Source organism: Babylonia areolata, chromosome 3 (assembly GCF_041734735.1).
Source record: "Babylonia areolata isolate BAREFJ2019XMU chromosome 3, ASM4173473v1, whole genome shotgun sequence".
Lineage (NCBI taxonomy): Eukaryota > Metazoa > Mollusca > Gastropoda > Neogastropoda > Buccinidae > Babylonia > Babylonia areolata.
The window spans coordinates 35,996,270-36,017,757 of NC_134878.1; the positions used below are offsets into that span (position 1 = coordinate 35,996,270).

General features: G+C 45.6%; 1 protein-coding gene across 1 annotated transcript; it reads left to right on the plus strand.

Moving 5' to 3' along the window:
* The first annotated feature begins 9,375 nt into the window (after window positions 1-9,375).
* Window positions 9,376-21,469, plus strand: LOC143280311 (uncharacterized). Its single transcript, XM_076584942.1, has 4 exons — window positions 9,376-9,582; window positions 14,450-18,655; window positions 20,995-21,273; window positions 21,410-21,469. The coding sequence occupies exons 1-4, from the start codon at window positions 9,376-9,378 to the stop codon at window positions 21,467-21,469; spliced, it is 4,752 nt and encodes a 1,583-aa protein (XP_076441057.1).
* Window positions 21,470-21,488: the final 19 nt, after the last annotated feature.

Sequence of the window (21,488 nt, forward strand, 5' to 3'; positions counted from 1 at the left end):
TACTGAGGGCCTGTCTTCAGTCCGCCAGCGTCAACAACAGTTCTGTGTTCATGTGTCCGATATTTTATGGTGAACAAACAAAAGACCATCCTGTGCTTCCAGTTTCGCTTATTTTATTTTGCAAAGTCTCCTGGACAGTTGTCGTTCCTGACGTTTGTTTTCATAATACTTACATGCGGAGAGAGAGTGAAAGTTGGGATAAAAAAACCCAAACCAACCTATAAAACTAACTGTTTTGATATTGGTGAGAGTGAGGCTGAGATGCCGTGCCTCTTAAGTGGTTGGTTGTTTACAATGACTGTGTGGTCTCGCTTATCAGTGCCCTTGTGGTACAATATATGTGGGAAGAACAAGGCTATAGTTCTGCTGCCGTTTGTTGTTGTTGTTGTTGTTTTTGTTTGTTTGCTCTTGATACTTCTTTTTTTTATCATATACATCTATAGATATATACACACATTCATTAAAAGCATTACATAATTTCATTTCTGCGTGGGCTTGTGTTGTGGCGTCCGTTGTGGGGTATCTTGGGGCGGGTGCACGTCCGCTTTAGCACGCGTGACATAGACAGTTGTTCATTGTTTAGCATTTAGGCATGAATGAATGATACAAAAAATAAAAGAAAATATCTATTCAAAGTGATTTTCTTCAAGTCTGTGTTTGACTCGGACCTGTTTACACTGCATTTTGTAAACGGTCCAAATTTGACTGTACAGATTTGACAACAAGCAATAAACAAATATATATATATGTGTGTGTGTGTGTGTGTGTGTGTGTGTGTGTGTGTGTGTGATTAAAAACAACAGGAAATAAAAGATGGGAGGTGGGGCATGCAAATGTAAATAAATGCAAATATTTACACTAAGAATTTACAGCAGCATTTTAAAAATGGCATCAAAGAGAAAACTGGTATGTATGTGTTAATCCTTTGGCCAGTTGCTAGATACAATGAACTTACAGGTTTCCATAAAAGAAATACATATTCTAACCTGTTGAAAGTACAGACATATCCATTCTGGGTAAACAGGCCAGCTGATTGTACCAGACTGGTGTGTCCGAATGTCTGGGAGTCTTGAGAAGACTTATCAGTGCATGTCACTTGTAATGATGAATGAGTGAGTACTGTATGCACACATGCATGCGTGCTACACCATAAGATAAGTCATTCATTACTTGCAGTTAATCATCAATGCAACTGTGATGAAACGCACATGAATCAGTTTTGATGTTTATTATCTTTAATCAAATTCCATGCACAGCTCCACCACTCTTCTCCCCACAATTTCCATGCTAAACTGCACCACTCATTTCCCCGCGGCCACAGATTTCCATGCTCAACTCCGAACACTGTCCTCCCCACAATACGTATTAAAGCTACTAACAAAACAAACAAAAAAACAAAACAAAAACAACGACAAAAAAAAGTCATGTGATTGAAAAGCCAGAAAAAGATCAAATTCATTGGAACAGCAATGGCCATTTTCTCAAGTCTGACATCTGTTTTTAGAAGGCGCGCGCGCGCACTGACACACACACAAACACATACGCACACTCATACTATGTAGCAACAATATGAAATGCTAGAATGTGTATAGATTCTGAATGAATGGGTCACACACAGGAGCGATACTTTTTTTTTTCTTCAGTTCAGTTGTTAAAAATCTGCGGGAGGTTTATGACGCTGTAACAGTAGAAATGTCTCTGTGACAGCAGAAACTGACTTGACTTCGCCTTCTTGTTTCTGGTTCCGCGATAATTGAAAATCTTTGCACGATGAACAAGTTCAACTTCCGCGCCACTTATCAGTTGTCCGTTCTTTTTAAAATACTTTTTCCGGGTCTTTACCTTTCATGGATTCAAGCGCACTTTCAGTTTCAGCGGACAGAGTCGCCATGTTGCCTTATCCGGACGTCCCAAGGTGAAGGGGCTGAAGTTTTCACTGACTTCCGGTTTCCTAACGAACAAGGTCGAGGGGCAAAACGCCCGAATTGCGGGGGCAAAACGCCCACACCATGCGCTTTGCCCCTCACGGGAGGGCGTTTTGGCCCACGTATGGGACAAGAAGGCCAAAAAATATTTTTAGTTGATCACCTCTGATGTATAATTGTTTTCGGTTCCAATTTTCGATTACTTGGGAAATGTAGCATGGTTGGGTCTCTATCGTTTACACTTGGTTACAAGGTGGTGTGGCTTCAACGAGAAGAGAAATCGGACTTCTCGCTGGGGGGGGGGGGGGGGGGGGGGGGGAGGAGGCTCTTTAATTGTCCCGAATTACTATATTGTTTCTTGAAAAAAAAAAGAAAAGAAGAAGAAAATATTCTTGGCCAGATCTTTACAGTAGACTTTGAGAAGGCCTAGTTGATTCGGTAAAAGCTTACAAAGTCATTAGTGAACTATCCTTGAATATGCAGCCTCTGTGTGGGACCTCTGCACAGACAGTGAAATAGAGTGGTTGGTGTAGATTACTGTGAGACAGAGGCATATTATACAAGTTGTTACAAAGTGATCCATGATGAGCTGCCAGGATGTCTTAGTGAGAGCCTGAGTGGGCGGCAAGGAAACTGACAATCATCAGCAACTGAGAGACATCTGCGCTAGCGTGGGAGTCAGTGCCTCTACTGAATTAGTTGCCGCATTTGATTACCATCCGTGTGGATGTAGACTCCACAATCAAAGTAATTGCATGAAAGCATTGATGGGCACTGCTGTGAATGAGATTTTTCTGCAACTCAGATCTCCTGCCTACCCCACGCTCATCGTTCTAAAAGTGAATTATTTTACAAGAAGAAAGAAAGCCGGATAGAGTGGAAAGGAAGAAGACTGAGGCAAAGAAAAAAAAAAGAAGCAAACACACACACACACACACACACACACATACACACACACACGCACACACACGTACACACACACATCTGGAAACAAACAGCACAAAAAGACTGGCTAAGACTAAGAGTCTGATGATATATATTTCAACAAGAGAGGCAAGGCCTTCAAGACTCACTTGTGATACACTAAAAAAAAAAAAAAAAAAAAAAAAAAAACCCACCAACCTAATCGTTAAAATGTGTTCAGTATAAAGCTTCGGGTTAAAAAAAAAAAAAAGAAAAAAGAAAAGAAAAAAAAGTTCTGACGGCAGATTCGAGCCCCGCGCATGTTCGGGTGAGAAGAAACTGTCTTACCCAATACACTATCTGGCTCCTTAACTGACGTTCAAATATTTCATATTTAAACATGCTTTTTTAAAGGGCGATAAATCGATTGTGGTATTTGCAGTGAGAACGCTGTTTAAATCATATTATTCTGGTGTATCTTGGGCATTCCAAAAATCTTTAAGGGCAATTAAAAATTCTTTTTTAGTCCGCGGTAAAGGAGACGTGGCTATCACACTGCAACATTTAGCCGTTTTCTCTGGATCTAGATAGATGTACAAGTTTAGTTACACCCGCCAGGAATGTACAACACAGTCGATTCAGTTTCTCTTTTATGTTCATTCTAGTTTTATAGTTTTAAAGTTGATATGAAAATTGAGTATTTTGTTAAATTAATAACATGTAGAGCCAAGTACAAGTACTTCTAAACGTCGTATGAAGTGAAAAGGACTTCATTTTGAGACTAAGTCAAGACTGCAAATTTTTACGTTTCATCAAGGGTATTAACTCTCATGGTTTATTATTTTTTAACTGTGAATTCCACCTGATTTTGTTGATATTTTTATGGCAGTTTGGGGCATAATCCAGTAAGTGATGAGGCGTTCACAAATCTTTCTCTGAATAAATATTTAATGGTCTCCTTCTCCAACTTTCCATCACATGTTATTGTGTATTGTCGATTGAATATAGAATTGAAAGGGCAGGTCAACAACTTGAAACAAAATGGCGACCTTCGTGTTCGCGAGGAATATGAGCACGCGCTTTGAATATCTATAAATATGTGTACGCAATTGATTTTTGCCCATGACCTTCAGGGCTCAGCCAATAGATCTATAGACCTTGTTCGTTAGAAAAAAAATGAGAGTAATTTGCGCTTGATTAAGCCGGAAAGAGAATCCGTGGGGGGAGTGTCTGAAAGCGGTTAAAGATGCGAGTGTTCGTTGATTGCACTTGTGTAAATGCTTCACAATGGGTCTGGGGAAACGGGAGGAAAGAAGTACTGTGTGTGCTGTTCGAACTTCAAAGGAAAAAAGGAGACATCGCAACGAATACCAGCCATGAACCGATTGCATAGAGCGTGGCGAGCTCAGAATCACTTCGTGTACTGAAAAGGACCGCACCCTCAGTGGCGATGATATTCCTTCACTTTTCACGAACAAGGTCTTCAAAACATGTGACATTTTGAATCGAATATTCATTTTTTATGTTTCAAAATATATTTGTTTCAATTCAACAGCCAAGCCTAAGAATGTTTTGGGTCTGATTTCTCAAAGAGGGATAATTATACTGTCTTCATTTCTCACACACTTATCTGTCTAATGTTTGAATCCAAAAGCACAATTTAACCTTTAAAATGGAGAATTACAGTACACCAGCTGGCCGGTCTTTTTCAACTTCCGGTCATCAATGTTGTATCATTCAACTGGATTTTTGTGTGTGTGTTTGTTTGTTTTTTGGTCACATTCTTAGCTGTGATATTTATTCAGCACAGATATATGCATCTCTGACACATAGTACAAAACTGACTAGTGTAGCCCTGAAACAAACACTACAAGAATTTCCACTATACAACATTTGTCAGCACATACTTCTTTCAAGTGGAAATGCTTGCACATTTTCAGAAAGTGCTGTAACAATGATACTGAGACAGTGAGATCCTTGCTACTTCCACAGGCATTGTGAATGTTTACACACACACACACACACACACAGAGAGAAAGCATAGTTATTGTTGCAAATTTAAACAACTCACAGGCTTGAGATTCTGCACATGCATAATGCAGTGAATAGATCTGACACATTTTGGGGGTTGTATGGAGTTTGACTGAAAATGTGTACTAAAACACATGTCATAACATTCAAGCTATAGTTATATATTCTTTTTATTTTTTGTCACAGCTGTCAGATGTGCAAGTCCAAAAAGACAATGGAAACCAATGCTGCTGACAGTAAATTGAGTAATTTTACAAAATTTAACAAATTTGGAAGTGAAAATATGTAATGATCTGACAGCTTTGCTTCCCCCTTTACACCAATCTGACACTGATGACACAGTGAAAGATGACTTATTAGGGCCATGAAGACTGCATGTTTTGTCAAAAAATTTAGACTGAAGGGGGGTTACAGAAGTGGGTGTCAGTTTGTAGAGTGTGTGTGTGTGTGTGTGTGTGTGTGTGTGTTAGTTGAGAGTGGATTGATTCAGGTGGATCATTGGTATTGACAAATTGTGTAAGACAGTCAGATTATGATCTGTGTATGAATATGTTTTTTTTAAGCTTTCTTCTTGGGAATTGTGGAGTTTGAATGCTCCTGATATTTTTTTCATACTGATTGCAACTGTTTATATACTGTTTATATTTATCTGATATAATGTTGATTTATATGCAATATATACATCACTTGTGTACAAGAGATCATTTGATTTCAACAGCCAAAGCTTATACCCACTGCTTGCTAATGATAACGATCATATGGTGCATTCAAATAAGACTTCAGAAACTGTAGCTGTGATTTTTCTTCTTTTTCTTCTTCTTCTTCTCTTTGAGGGAGAAAGGGGGGGGGGGGGGAAGGGGTGCAGTGTGGTTCAAACCAGTTAAGATTCACTGCAGAGTTTTGTTTTTTTTCTTTCTGATCATGGGGAAAAAATCAAAACTTTGTGAATGTAGACATTGCACTCCAATACAGATGTATATCACACACACACACACACACGCACACATGCACACACGCACGCACACATACACACATGCACAACATCCACAGCTAATTGGTGCTCACATCATAAATAACTCGAATTGTTTAGACAATTGTTCATTGTTTAGCATTTAGGTATGAATGAATAATACAAAAAAAATAAAAGAAAATATCTAATCAAGGTGATTTTCTTCAATAAACAAATGAAAATTATGTATATATATATTTATGAATTAAAAAAAATACAGGAAATAAAAAATGGGAGGTGGGGGCATGCAAATGTAAATAAATGCAAATATTTACACTAAGAATTTACAGCACTACCAGTTTCCAAAAAATGGCATCAAAGAGAAAAATGGTATGTATGTGTCAATCCTTTGGCCAGTTGTTAGATACAATGAACTTGCAGGTTTCCATAAAAGAAATACATACTGGTGAAAGTACAGACATATCCATTTTGGGTAAACAGGCCAGCTGATTGTACCAGACTGGTGTGTCTGAATGTCTGGGAGTCTTGAGAAGACTTATCAATGCATGTCACTTGTAATAATGATGAATGAGTGAGTACTGTATGCACACATACATGCATGCTACACCATAAGATGAAATCACTCTTTACTTGCAGTTAATCATCAGTGCAACTGTGATGAAACACACATTAATCAGTCTTGATGATGATTATCTTTAATCAAATTCCATGCACAGCCCCACCACTCAGCTCCCCACAGATTTCCATACTCAATTCCAACACTCTCCTCCCCACAATATGTATTAAAGCTACTCCAATAAAAAAAAAAAATTAAAAAAAAATGTCATGTAATAGAAAAGCCAGAAAAAGATCAAATTCATTGGAACAGCAACTGATAGCCATTATCTCAAGTCTGAAATCTGTTTTTAGAAGGCGCACACACACACACACACACACACACACTCTCTCTCTCTCTCTCTCTCTCTCTCTCTCTCTCATACTATGTAGCAACAATATTAAATGTTAGAATGTATATAGATTCTGAATGAATGGGTCACACACAGGAGGTATACTTTTTTCTTCAGTTCAGTTGTTAAAAATCTGCGGGAGGTTAATGTCGCTGTGACAGCAGAAACGTCTCTGTAACAGTTTCAGTTTCAGTAGCTCAAGGAGGCGTCACTGCGTTCGGACAAATCCATATACGCTGCACCACATCTGCCAAGCAGATGCCTGACCAGTGGCGTAGCCCACCACGCTTTGTCAGGCCTTGAGGAAAAAAGAAAGAAAAAAAAGGTGAATAAATAAAAGATAAGCGTACATAAATAAGTAAATAAATACATAGATAGATAAACAAATAAATAAATAATAATATAATATGAAAAAAGTAGTAATAATAATAATAAATAAATGAATAAATAAGACAACAATGATGATAAATAAGCAAATAAATGTAAAACATGAAGACACACATTCACACATACACCAACACATGCATAACATATATGCACCAAACATGCAGTTTCACATATATGAAAGCACAGTCAAATACACATAAACGTACATGAGCCCCAACACACACATACACACACACATATACACACACATTACCCTGCACCTCCTCTACCCCCCTCCTCCACACACTCATTTCTAGGCTACCTATCGCAGCTTTCACGGCACACACACACACACACACACACACACAGATGAACACTTACTTGTACAAGCACACACACATACGCCCATATCCCCTACCCCCAAACCCCACACACACATATATATATATACACACCCGCACGTTCCAATATCCCCTTGCTCCCACAGTGTAGGCATACATACACTCACAGACCTTATCCTCTACTCCCCTTCCCCCGGCTCCCCCACCTCCCCCTCACACACACACACACACAAACATACGCACATGCACATAACTCTCCTGACACTTGTGTACACTTACACCCTTGCGCATGCACAAACGCACTCAAACACACAGACCCACACATACACACAAAACACACACATACACACACGCACAGAGGCCTCCACTGATTGGCCGCAAGAGGGATGGGAAAAGATCTCAGATGCCAAGAACGTGGCGTCTAGTGTGTTGCTCAGTCTATTGTATTTGGAAAAGCCCACAGACTCTGTTCCGTTTTGAAGAAATTTGCGCAATGTTGGTTTGGAAATGATGCCGATATTTGTTTGCAAGCATCGTGCTCTACCTTTCATGTTAGACTTACGGCCGCTCCCTCTCTCTGCTTTTATTTCTTTGAGGCGATCGATGGTGTGATGGCCTTGTACCTGTTCTTTTTGATATTCTTTGACTTTTCTGAGGATTTCCGATTTTCCTAGATGTATGCCGCTCGTTGGTGTTGCGTTACCAGCAAGTCTGTCAGCTCGCTCATTTCCCTTAACACCTGCATGTCCCGGACAGTATGACCATGTGAGTTTTTTAATCTGAAAGTTGCGCATTGCCTTATGCCACTCCGGGTTCCCCATTCCGTTTTCAATTTTCTGTATGAGGTTCATTGAGTCGGTTAGAATCATACTTACTTACTTACTTAGGCCCATCACTCCCCCTGGAGCATAGGCCGCCGACAACAGTCCGCCAGAGTCCTCTGTCCTGGGCTATTCTCTCCAGCTGTCTCCAGGTATATCCCATCCTCTTGGTTTCTGCCTCAAGGTCACGTCGCCAGGTGTTTCTTGGCCTTCCTCTTTTTCGTTTTCAGGAAAACGATCAAAATGCTGAGATCAGGAAAGCCATCAAAATGCTGAGGAATGGCAAGACAGCAGGACTGGACAACATCCCAGCAGAAGCACTCAAGGCAGATCTGGAGACCACGGTAGAGATGCTGTACCCTCTCTTTGAGAAGATTTGGGAAGAGGAGGAAGTACCATCAGACTGGAAGGAGGGCTACCTCATCAAGCTACCCAAGAAAGGAGACCTCAGCAACTGTGCCAACTATAGAGGGATAACGCTTCTGTCAGTGCCAGGAAAAGTCTTGAACAGGATCCTCCTCGAGAGAATGAAAAGTGCAGTCGACCCTCTCCTCTGAGACCAGCAGGCCGGCTTCCGCCAGAACAGATCATGCGTAGATCAGATTGCCACCTTGCGCATCATCGTTGAGCAATCTTTAGAGTGGAACTCGTCTTTATACATCAACTTTGTTGATTATGAGAAAGCATTCGACAGTGTGGACCGCAACACCCTCTGGAAACTGCTTCGCCACTATGGAGTGCCAACCAAACTGGTCAACTTGATCAAGAACTCCTACGAAAGAATGACCTCCCGGGTGGTCCATGGAGGACAACTCACAAACAGCTTCGAGGTGAAGACCGGAGTCAGACAAGGCTGTCTCCTGTCGCCTTTCCTCTTCCTCCTGACGATCGATTGGACCATGAAGACATCAACAGCATACAGAAGAAATGGAATCCAGTGGACACTGTGGGACCAACTAGATGATCTCGACTTTGCAGACGACCTGGCCCTGCTTTCCCACAGCCGCCAACAAATGCAGGACAAGACTACAGAACTAGCAGCCACCTCATTACAAGTTGGCCTCAAGATCCATGAAGGCAAAAACCAAGATTCTCAAGATCAATGCAGCGAGTGAGGACCCAGTCCCACTAAACGGGAATGAGCTGGAAGAAGTGGAGGCATTCACGTACCTGGGTAGCATCATCAACACGCAGGGCGGCACAGACGCAGACGTCAGAGCAAGAATTGGCAAGGCGAGGGCAGCGTACTTGCAGCTGAAGAACATCTGGAGCTCCAAGGTGGTGTCGACTCGGACAAAGATCAGGCTGTTCAACTCCAACGTCAAGTCAGTCCTACTGTATGGAGCGGAGACATGGAGGACAACAAAGACCACCATCAAGAAAGTGCAGACCTTCATCAACAGCTGCCTGAGAAGAATTCTCCAGATCCACTGGCCCGACACCATCAGCAACGCAGACCTGTGGCAACGTACCAACCAGCTGCCAGCTGAGGATGAAATCCGGCGCAGGAGATGGGGATGGATCGGGCACACCCTGAGGAAGCCAGCCAGCAACATCACAAGGCAGGCACTATCATGGATCATGGTTAGATTTATGGCATGTTGGTTTCCGGGCGTATGGATGGACGATAGCCACTGGAGGGCATGTGTCACAGCTTCAGCTTCCATCGTTAGGCTGGAGGTTGTGACTTTGTAGGCAGCATTCTCTTCCCTAATTGTTTTTCCATTTTGTTTTGCAGTGAATCCCCAATCGGATTGGTCTTTGTGACTGAGCCATCTGTGTATATGATGATGTCCTCTTCTTTACTGTTTTCTTCTATGAGTAGCTTCACTTCCGCATCAGTTTTGCCCTCTGGCCATTCCCGACAATGTCTTCCTAGAGTGGGTGAAATGGCTGTGTTGAATAGATGGTTGATGTTTTTGGGGTTTTTCTCCCATTCTTTTGTTTCTTTCAGGTCTTGTAGTCGGCATACTAGCTGGATTGTGTCTTCTGCTTGTCCCATCCATGATCTTCCTCGTCCTTGGCGGCTGCCTTTTGGTTCTTTGACTGCGTCATGCAGTGGGTTTTGAGGGTTTTCTAATGCTTTGAAGTAGGTCTTGACCTGGTCTGCACTGAAGGAAGGTCAAGCAGGTATCACATGGTTTCTGTGGGCGTGTCTTTTGTTGTTCCAAGGATCAGCCTCATAGCTTCATTTTGAACTCTTTCTAATTTTAGGAGGTTGCTTTGAGATGGTGTTGTTAGCCCAAGTCCAGAGTTGATCACACTGAGGACGAGTGATTGGTATAGCAGGAAGAGGTGGCGTTGTTCAATACCTTTGGTTGCCATTGCTTTTAAGACTGAAAGGCCCTTTTTGCATTTGAGAACAGTATTTTCCGTATGTTTTCTGAACTAGGTCAGCATCCTGTCGAAGTGTATTCCTAGGCAGCGTAGGCATTCAGTTTTCTCGATCTGAATCCCGTCGAATGACACAGGTGGTGGTGATTTGCTCGCGGTTCTGTTGTTGAGGGTGCACAGCAACGTTTGGGCTTTCGCTGGATTGATGGAAGATCCTCTGTCTTTGCACCATTGAGCAATATTGTTTAGTTGTTTCTGGATGGCTTTAGTTCTTTCTTGAGCATCTTTCGAAGTTTTGAAGACCAGGCCATCGTCCGCAAGAGTAAGCACCCGAGCTATTCCATTGTTGTTTAAGTCTGCAAGGCCCTTTGTGTAGACATTGTAGAGGACAGGAGAGAGTGGAGACCCTTGTGGCAGTCCCATGGATAGTTTAGAAGGTGCAGACATCCAATCTCCGAGGCGTAGGATGACGGTTCTTTCCTGAAACGCTGCTGCTATCCATCTTGTCAGTGTCAAACTTACTCCATACCTTAGTAGCAGCTCCATGAGGTGCGCAAACTGGACTTTATTGTAGGCATCTTCAAGGCCTCATATGCAAAAGCAGCTGCATTTTCCCATGTGGACTTGCCTGTTCTGTAACCACCTTGATTTGAAGGGAGAATGTGCCTGTGTTCAAGATCCCTTGCAAGTTTCCTGGCTATCGTGCGTTCCATGAGCTTTCCAGCAATGTTTTGCATGGTTCGGATCCGGTAGCCGCTTACCTGACGATGGTCCTTTTCTGGTTTTGGTATGGGTTTTAAGGAGCTGTGTGTCAAGTCCTCCGGCACATGTCCATTGTGGAAACTGTTTTGATATAGATTGAAAAGTTTGCTTCTGTCTTCTTCCGATAGCTCCTTGATGTCCGAGTAGCGAACTTTGTCTGGGCCAGGAGCCGATTCTTTCTTGCATTTAGCTATTGCTTCGGTTTAGATCATCTGTTGTCAAGTCATCATCGGGTCCAGTCTGCATAAGGGTTTGGTTTAACGCCTCGACATATTTCTTTTTCTCATCTAAGTTTCTTTGATCGCTCTGTTGTATGAAACATTTGAGCAGGGCGGATCCTTTTTCTTCGTTTGTCTTAAGCTTGGTTCCTTCAGTGTCTAACATGTCTGGGGTTGTTGTTGTGCACGTTTTCCATTCCATGCGACGATAAAATTGCCAGAACTCTGTCAATGTTGTGTCATAACTGAGTGCCTCGCAAAACTGTTTCCACTTGTCATTTTTGGCCTCTTGAGCAATGACTTCAAACTGTGTAGTTTTTTCTTTCATTTTTTTTCAGTATCTTTGTCTGGAGATGGTTTTGTTCTCTCTTTTTGCCAAAGTTTAACAGCCGCATGTTTTTCTATCCAGGCTCTCTCTGTGTCGGTATTCCACCATGGGGGCTGAATAGTTTGCATCCTGTTCGGTGCCGTTCTTTTGTTTCTTCTGCGTCGATGACAGTTGTCTCTTTGGTTTCATACTGAAATGGTTCACTCGGTTTCATACAGGGTTTATCTGGCAGTTTTTGTCGACTGAAAACTACCGGGAGGTGGTCACTGCCTTGGTGTGGAAGCGTCTCTGCATTCATTTCTGCTCTGAATTTTGGAGATGTTAGAGCGATGTCGATCACACTGTCACTGTCCCCTTGTCTTGTTCCAAGGCGAGTTGGGGATGTGGTTGTTAATGGGCTAAGAAGAATTTCCACTATCATTCCTTCAAGTGCGTGTCCTTGTGGGTTGGTGTTCCGCTGGTCCCATAACTTCGATCTTGCATTAAGGTCTCCACAGATAATGACTGAGTCTCCAAATTCGTTCTCTATTTCCTCTAAAAAGGCCCAATCCTCTTTTGTTGTGCAGGTTCCTGGGTGAACATTGGCATTGATGAGCACGATGCTTTTGTGAATTCCGTCAGGTTTTTCAAGACGCACCCCCACTAGTTCACATGAGTTGCTACACCATTTCTCTAGATTTATGGTGGAATCTTTGTTTTTTTAGGTTTTTGTTCAGTATGATTGCTACTCCTCTTCCTTCATTCCTTTGAAAGACTGTGAAATTCTCAAAATGTATTGGTCTGTCTGCACTTGTCCTGGTCTCTTGGAGACATAAAATGTCAAAATCATATGCCAATTTCTCAATTGTTGAGATTCTCATTCTCGCGCTGGAACAATTCCAACTGCCGATTCTAAAGAATTTCTTTGACAGCCGCTCTGCTTTTGTCATTCTGCTACCTAAGCACAATCTTTTCCCACCTCTTTTGCCACGCCTGTTCTTCTTCTTTCCCTTGACTACCGCTGTCACATCTCATGACAAAATCAGATATGAGTGCTAAACACCCTCGTTCACCCACCCCATCTAGCTAGAGAGCAGTGTGGGTTGTGCTGTTTGCACGAGATACTCAGTCTGTCTCGGTCTCAGTTCAGGCTGTCACTGAACTGAGATCAGCCTCTTCCTTGTTAACAAATGACAAGATTCTGGGCTTTTCGCCCGCGACTGTCAGAGGAGGCAGCCGTGCCAGTCTTTGGCTCTCTTCAGGGCTGTTTGCCCGTCTGGACGCTTGTAGTGGAGATCACTTTCCTCCGAGTGGTCGTGGTCTCTGTGTTCTCTGTGTGAACTTCCAGCCTTGGGGTAGTGGTACCTCTCTGGAAGTGTTTTCAGTGTTCCCACTTTCGCGCTCATCCACTGACTTCCCTACCCTTCCACTGACCCTCCACTGTCTCCCCGGGAACCCCTCTGCCTGCCTTTGGCTTCCTTAGTCCAGGCCTCCGTTGGCTGCTGCCGCCTGCCGTTGGCTGCCGTCGCCAGCGTTCTCTGGCCTGACGCTCAGCCGTCTGGGTGTTCGTCTCTTCGTCTTCGTCGTCACTGCTCTTCGTCTTCGTCGTCACTGTTCGTGTTCGTCGTCGCTGTTCTTCGTCTTCGTCGTCGCTGTTCTTCGTCGTCGTCACTCACTGTTCGTCTTAGTCGTCACTGTTCGTCTTCGTCGTCACTGTTCCTCGTCGTCGTCACTTACTGTTCGTCGTCGTCGTCACTACATCATTAACGTTGTGCTTGTTTCCTTATCTTAAAGCTCTGTTTTTTTTGTGTGTGGGTTTTTTTTTGTGTGTGTGTGTTATTATTTATCCATTCTGTTATTTAAGTGTTGTTGCAGCTGGGGTTGTGGTTATTGTTTGTGGGCAAGCTAGGTGTGTGATTAAACAAATGTATGTGAACCCTGAATTGTTGTAGTCTGTGTTTGTGTTGTCTGGGTGTTAGTGCTGGGCTGGGTGGGGGTTTCTAGTCCGCTCTCTTATAGAGCGTGACAATTTGGTGGAGATGCGGGGTACGTTAGGATAGAGTGGGAGGGGGGTGGGTGTAATCGTTTTGTCTGTTACCTGTGTACATATCCTGTTCCCATTTGACGTTCTATGATATCTGATTAAAATTATGCTGTGTCACTGGAAGAATGTTTGGGTGAGGTTATGATAGACACCTTACCTGTTCAAAAAGTTAGCTGTTGTTCAGGCACTTGATTTCGGCTGTTGATTTTTGCCGAGTTTGGTTTGCCTTTCTCGCATTCTGCGAGGGAAAAAAAAAAAAACAGAAAAAAAAGGGGGAAAAAAATGCCCACTCGGCGACAAACGGCTGCGGCCGTCACTCCCGGGTCAAAGTCCCAGATGGATAAGTCGAGTACCTCTACTCCTTCTCAGACAGATAAGTCAGGTTTGTCTGGATGGATACGGGGTCAACTGAAAGAGGATGACCCAGGTAATCTATCTGATGATGGAAGGAAAGGGGACACTGTTCCTCTATCTCACCAGGATCCTTACACAAAATTCAAAGCCATGGGTGCTGACATGGGTTTGACTGGTGAGGCCCTTGCGCGGTTTGTGGTTGATGCCGCTGCTAAGGAGGAAGATCGCGCAAATAGGGAGGAAGAGCGCCGTTACAGGCGCTGGAGGGATCACAGGGAGGATGAATATAGGGAAGAGGAAAGACGGTATAGGGAGAAGAGGGATGAGGAGGATAGGCAGCGTTTTGAAAGGAAAATGGAGTTAAAGCAAGAAGAGGTCGAGGCTCAAATAAGCCAACCGTTTTCCCTTGCTCCCTACGATGGGAAGGACGACTTCGACGACTTCCTGACCCATTTTGAGAGGGTAGCGCTTCTCAATAAGTGGAAGCCAAGTTCATGGGCGGCTCGCTTAGTAACCTTGTTACAAGGTCGAGCTAGGGACGCTTGTCTGCGAGTGCCTCCGGAGAGACTTCATGACTACGAGTCATTGAAAGCTGCTTTACTCCGCGAGTTTCGGCTAGATGCCCATGCGTATTGTAAGCGTTTCCGATCGATGCGGAAGCTTACAGAAGAGACCTTTATCCAATTTCTGGAAAGGCTTAAGGTCTGTCTGTCTCGCTGGTGCACAGCTGCTGGTCGCGATTACGACAGTGCAGAGGACCTAAGGGACTTGTTCCTTCAAGAACAGTTCCTAGCTACCCTTAACCCTGACCTCGTCAGTGAGGTTAAGCGTGAAGAACCAGACAGGGTGGAGGATGTCGCACGCATTACCTCGAAGGTTGTCAGTGCCAGGAGAGCGGGACGGATGGCTGAGAGTGAAGCACGAGCTTCCAGGAAATCCAGGGATCATGGTCTTGGTGCCAAACCTCATGCAGAGCAAAAGGCCGCATCTCTTGGACAAAGTAGTTCCGCTCTTATCGACAGCTCAAGGGGTGTCGAGAGCACTAGAGGAGTTACCTGTTTCCTCTGCGGGAAACTTGGACATGTGGCCAAAGAGTGCCGCCAGCGGAAGAAGGTTTCCCTTATAGCACAGCCGAGCTTTCTGCAGCAGGGTTCCCATTCCCCACCTCCATCTCTTTGTGTTTCCTGTGCGGCAAAGCAGTACTCACCACGATGTGAGGCTGTCATCAACGGGGTTTCAGTCCCGGCTTTGCGAGACACCGGAGCTCACATGGTTGTCGTTGCACGCCATCTGGTCAGTCCAGATTCTTTCACTGGAGCGACTGTCCGTGTGGTGCTGGCCGAATCAAGATGCACCTCTGTCCTACCCATCGCCAGGGTAGATTTCCAGTCTCCTTTCGTGGAAGGCAGGCTAGACGTGGCAGTAATGGAGGCTCCTGTGGAAGAGGTCCTTATTGGGAATACTGCCTGGTGCGAGGATGGCACTTCAGTGCCCGTGCCCGTTTACTCGGACGCCAGTCTTGTGGGTGCTGTTGAGACGCGGGCCCAAGCAGCTGCCAGGGCTAAAGGGTTATCTCCCTTGCCTGTCAAGGACATCCAGATCCATGTGTCTAGACAGGACCTAGAGCATCAGCAGGATAGCGATCCTGACCTGTGTCAAGCTCGGGAGCTGGCTGTGTCTAAAGCCGTCAAAAAGACACGATCTAGAGAGGTCATGTACTTCAGGAAGCAGGGAATACTGATGCGGCGTTTCAAGGACCATCGGGGGGAAGCAACCCAAATCTGTGTTCCTAAGGAACTGCGTTCCACAGTGTTGCTTCTTGCCCATGAAGCCCCCATGTCGGGTCATCTTGGGGTTAAGCGCACGCAGGGAAGAGTTTTCCCACATTTCTACTGGCCTGGCATGTGTGCTGACATTCGGCGTTTCGTCCGTTCTTGTGACACATGCCAGAAGACGGTAGCTAAGGGTCGAGTCCCGAAAGTGCCACTCGTCAAGATGCCCCTCATTTCAGAGCCCTTCAGTCGAGTAGCTGTCGACATTGTAGGACCTATATCCCCTTCATCTGAGTCTGGCAAAAGGTACATTTTAACAATGGTCGACTATGCGACCAGGTACCCAGAAGCTGTCGCTCTCAAACACGTTTCGGCTGAAACTGTGGCTGAGGCGTTGTTCACCATGTGGACACGTACAGGTGTTCCTGCTGAGGTCTTGACTGATCGTGGTTCTCAGTTCACAGGCAGTGTCATGCAGGAAGTCTATCGCCTTCTGTCTGTGCGGGGCTTGACCACAACCCCCTACCACGCTCAGTGCAACGGGTTGGTGGAGCGTTTTAACGCTACTTTGAAGGCAATGCTGCGGAGACTATCACACGAGAAACCTCGAGCCTGGGACCGCTGGATTCCCGCTCTGTTATTTGCCTACAGAGAAGTTCCCCAGGAGAGCACTGGCTACTCGCCTTTCGAGCTGCTCTATGGGAGAACAGTACGGGGTCCCATGCAGATCCTCAGAGAACACTGGCTCCACCCTGAGAGGCCAGAAATTCAGACTGCTGCTGAATACGTGGTAGAACTGCGAAACAGAATCGCAGAGTCCTGTACCATTGCTCAGCAAAACCTCGAAAGGGCCTCAAGGCGGTACAAGGGTTATTTTGACGCCAAAGCAAAGCAAAGACAGTTCGCTGAGGGGAGCAAAGTACTTCTCCTTCGCCCCACCAAACAGAACAAACTGGAACTTGAATGGCAGGGTCCATACACTGTTCTGCGTCGTGTGGGCATCGCAGATTATTGCGTTCAGATTGGCGAGAAAGAAAAGCTGTACCATGCCAATCTGTTGAAAGAATACATTGAGCGCACTCCTCGAGGGACTGTGGCTCTGGCTGTGATTGAAGACCCAGAGGTCTGGGAAGGAACGAGGACAGTGGAACGCGACATTCCACTCATGCCCCTGGAGGCAACTGAAGGTTCAGAGGATGTTGTGCTGGCCGCTGATAACTCCTCACTGAAAGAGGCCATTCGTGAAATGACTCGAGGGTTTAGGGACGTTCTCACTGACTTGCCTGCCTGTACGAACCTCGAGACATGCACGCTCAATCTCACCTCCGACACCCCTATTAGGGCTAAGCAGTATCCACTGCCCTACTCCCAACGTGAGACGATTCAAGAGGAGGTCCAACAAATGTTGAAGATGGGCGTGATAGAGCCATCCTCGTCCCCATACTCCTCTCCTATCGTCCTCGTAAAGAAGAAAGATGGAAAGGTACGGTTTTGCGTCGATTTCCGTCGCATCAATAAGATAACCGTGTTTGATGCTGAACTAATGCCAGATGTAGAGGCACTGTTTTCCCGGTTATCAGGGAAAAAGGTGTTCTCGAAGTTAGACCTTTCAAAGGGGTACTGGCAGATCCCCATGGTGGAAGCTGATCGCCCTAAAACAGCTTTCACTACTCCTCAGGGACACTTCCAGTGGTGTGTAATGCCGTTTGGCCTCAAAACTGCTGGCGCAGTATTTTCCCGCATGATGCGGAAGTTAGTACTGCCTCTCAACAGCCCGGACGTGGACAACTTCATGGACGATGTTCTTATCTCCTCCGCCGATGAAACACGGCATCTAAGGCTCTTATGCAGCGTGTTTTCCCGGTTGCGTGATTGCAAACTGACAGCACGGCCCTCCAAATGTTTTCTCGGCCACAGGGAGTTAGACTATCTGGGTCACCATGTGGGTGCTGGGAAAATTTGGCCAGATGCAGAAAAAATGGAGAAGATCCGAGAATCACCTCGTCCCTGTACGAAACGACAGCTCCGAGGGTTTCTGGGCCTCGTGGGGTTCTACAGGAGGTTCGTTCCTCAGTTTGCGGAAATCGCTCTTCCCTTGACTGAGAAAACCAAGAGCAAGGAGCCAAACAAAGTTATCTGGGATGAGTACTGCGAGAGAGCTTTTCTGCAGCTCAAACAAATCCTCTGCAGTAGGCCAGTTTGCTGTCTCCCCGATCTGTCCAAGCCTTTCATACTGCGGACTGACGCTTCGAACGTGGGGTTGGGAGCTCTTCTGCTCCAAGATCAAGGTATGGGTGCTCAACCAGTGGCGTGTGCCAGTAAGAAATTGAGCCCAGCCGAACGCAATTACCCCACAATTGAAAAGGAATGCCTGGCTCTTGTGTGGGGTATTCCGAGGTTTGAACCCTACCTCTACGGGAAGGAGTTTGTCGTCCAGGTGGACCATGCACCGCTGCAATATCTAGACAAGGCCAAAACGGTCAGCGGCAGACTGACGCGCTGGGCTCTACAGTTGCAGCCTTTCTCGTTCAGGGTGCAAGCCATTCCTGGCAAAGAAAACGTTGGTGCTGACTTCCTCAGTCGTCTGCCAGAGTTGGATGAAATATGATCTGAATACGGCCCAGTTTGAGTGTTAACACCTGAATGAGGCAGCTGTATACTGGCCATGTGTATCTTTTAATACTACTTATTAGTTGGTAAGGTTGGCAATTCTATAATTTGCAATTCATCCTGTTATTCCAGACTTCATAGTTTTGATGATGATGTTGTTGTTTTTTCATTTAATTGTTTTGCCTTTTCCTTACATTTAGTTTCAGGAGGGCAGTGTCTTGTCATATGTCTCTGTTTGAGAGGACATTGTGGATGATACGGCAGTGGGAATGTGTGTTATTGTGTTTGTCATTCTGTGTGACATGTTTATAATTAAGTTTCAATCTTCGTTTGAACTTGAGGGGGGCTGTTGTCACATCTCATGACAAAATCAGATATGAGTGCTAAACCCCCTCGTTCCCCCACCCCATCTAGCTAGAGAGCAGTGTGGGTTGTGCTGTTTGCACGAGATACTCAGTCTGTCTCGGTCTCAGTGCAGGCTGTCACTGAACTGAGATCAGCCTCTTCCTTGTTAACAAATGACAAGATTCTGGGCTTTTCGCCCGCGACTGTCAGAGGAGGCAGCCGTGCCAGTCTTTGGCTCTCTTCAGGGCTGTTTGCCCGTCTGGACGCTTGTAGTGGGGATCACTTTCCTCCGAGTGGTCGTGGTCTCTGTGTTCTCTGTGTGAACTTCCAGCCTTGGGGTAGTGGTACCTCTCTGGAAGTGTTTTCAGTGTTCCCACTTTCGCGCTCATCCACTGACTTCCCTACCCTTCCACTGACCCTCCACTGTCTCCCCGGGAACCCCTCTGCCTGCCTTTGGCTTCCTTAGTCCAGGCCTCCGTTGGCTGCTGCCGCCTGCCGCTGGCTGCCGTCGCCAGCGTTCTCTGGCCTGACGCTCAGCCGTCTGGGTGTTCGTCTCTTCGTCTTCGTCGTCACTGCTCTTCGTCTTCGTCGTCACTGTTCGTGTTCGTCGTCGCTGTTCTTCGTCTTCGTCGTCGCTGTTCTTCGTCGTCGTCACTCACTGTTCGTCTTAGTCGTCACTGTTCGTCTTCGTCGTCACTGTTCCTCGTCGTCGTCACTTACTGTTCGTCGTCGTCGTCACTACATCATTAACGTTGTGCTTGTTTCCTTATCTTAAAGCTCTGTTTTTTTTTGTGTGTTGGGTTTTTTTTTTGTGTGTGTGTTATTATTTATCCATTCTGTTATTTAAGTGTTGTTGCAGCTGGGGTTGTGGTTATTGTTTGTGGGCAAGCTAGGTGTGTGATTAAACAAATGTATGTGAACCCTGAATTGTTGTAGTCTGTGTTTGTGTTGTCTGGGTGTTAGTGCTGGGCTGGGTGGGGGTTTCTAGTCCGCTCTCTTATAGAGCGTGACAACCGCCTTCATCATTTTGAAGATTCTGTAGACTATAAGGGGGGTTTGCGTGTTTTGTGGATTCATGAGGTAGAGGTTTCTGGGCCAGGGGATGGGGGGTGAGGTATGGGGGCGGGGGGGGAGGGGGGGGGGGAGGGGGGGGGGAGGTAATCAGATTCGGGATTTGAAGCCTTCCAGGGTTATGCTGAGAGCAGTCTCAGCAGGAAGGCTGTTCCAGTTTGATACTGTTCGAGGGAAGAAAGACTTTTGCCTGTACAGCGTCCTGCAGTTGGAGAGGTGGTATGCTGCTGGATGCGATCCTCGGGTCCCAGTGGATGCTGAAGGATTTTGAGAGGGCTTGTGGCATGTGTTGATGATAAGACTGCCGCTATGGAACTTATAGAAGTTAATCAGTCTTGCCTTTCTCCTTCGCTCTTTGAGGGGAGACCACTGAAGAGTCTCCATCATGTCTTGCACACTGGATGTTTTCCTGTGTCGATGGGTCGCCCAGCGAGCAGCCCGGCGTTGTACTGCCTCAAGTTTATTGATATCCTTCTCTGTATAGGGGTCCCACACAGAGCTGGCATACTCCAAGGTTGGGCGGACCAGTGTTTGGTAGGCTTGCTGTTTGATGCGCTGGGAGCCTACTTTCAGGTTCCGTCTTAGTAGGCCTAAGGTCTTGTTGGCTCAGTTGGAGACATTGGAGATGTGGGGGGTCCATCTAAGGTCAGAGGTGATGGTGATGCCGAGGTATTTGGATTTACTGACTACATCAAGGAGGAAGTACCATCAGACTGGAAGGAGGGCTACCTCATCAAGCTACCCAAGAAAGGAGACCTCAGCAACTGTGCCAACTATAGAGGGATAACGCTTCTGTCAGTGCCAGGAAAAGTCTTGAACAGGATCCTCCTCGAGAGAATGAAAAGTGCAGTCGACCCTCTCCTCTGAGACCAGCAGGCCGGCTTCCGCCAGAACAGATCATGCGTAGATCAGATTGCCACCTTGCGCATCATCGTTGAGCAATCTTTAGAGTGGAACTCGTCTTTATACATCAACTTTGTTGATTATGAGAAAGCATTCGACAGTGTGGACCGCAACACCCTCTGGAAACTGCTTCGCCACTATGGAGTGCCAACCAAACTGGTCAACTTGATCAAGAACTCCTACGAAAGAATGACCTCCCGGGTGGTCCATGGAGGACAACTCACAAACAGCTTCGAGGTGAAGACCGGAGTCAGACAAGGCTGTCTCCTGTCGCCTTTCCTCTTCCTCCTGACGATCGATTGGACCATGAAGACATCAACAGCATACAGAAGAAATGGAATCCAGTGGACACTGTGGGACCAACTAGATGATCTCGACTTTGCAGACGACCTGGCCCTGCTTTCCCACAGCCGCCAACAAATGCAGGACAAGACTACAGAACTAGCAGCCACCTCATTACAAGT

Excerpts from the sequence above, each read along its gene's own strand:
- LOC143280311 (XM_076584942.1), top strand. The coding sequence starts at position 9,376 with ATGAAGGCAAAAACCAAGATTCTCAAGATCAATGCAGCGAGTGAGGAC. Across the intron at positions 9,583-14,449 it reads AGAACATCTGGAGCTCCAAG|GATCCTTACACAAAATTCAA; the intron begins GTGGTGTCGACT and ends CTATCTCACCAG. Across the intron at positions 21,274-21,409 it reads GCTTCGAGGTGAAGACCGGA|ACGACCTGGCCCTGCTTTCC; the intron begins GTCAGACAAGGC and ends TCGACTTTGCAG.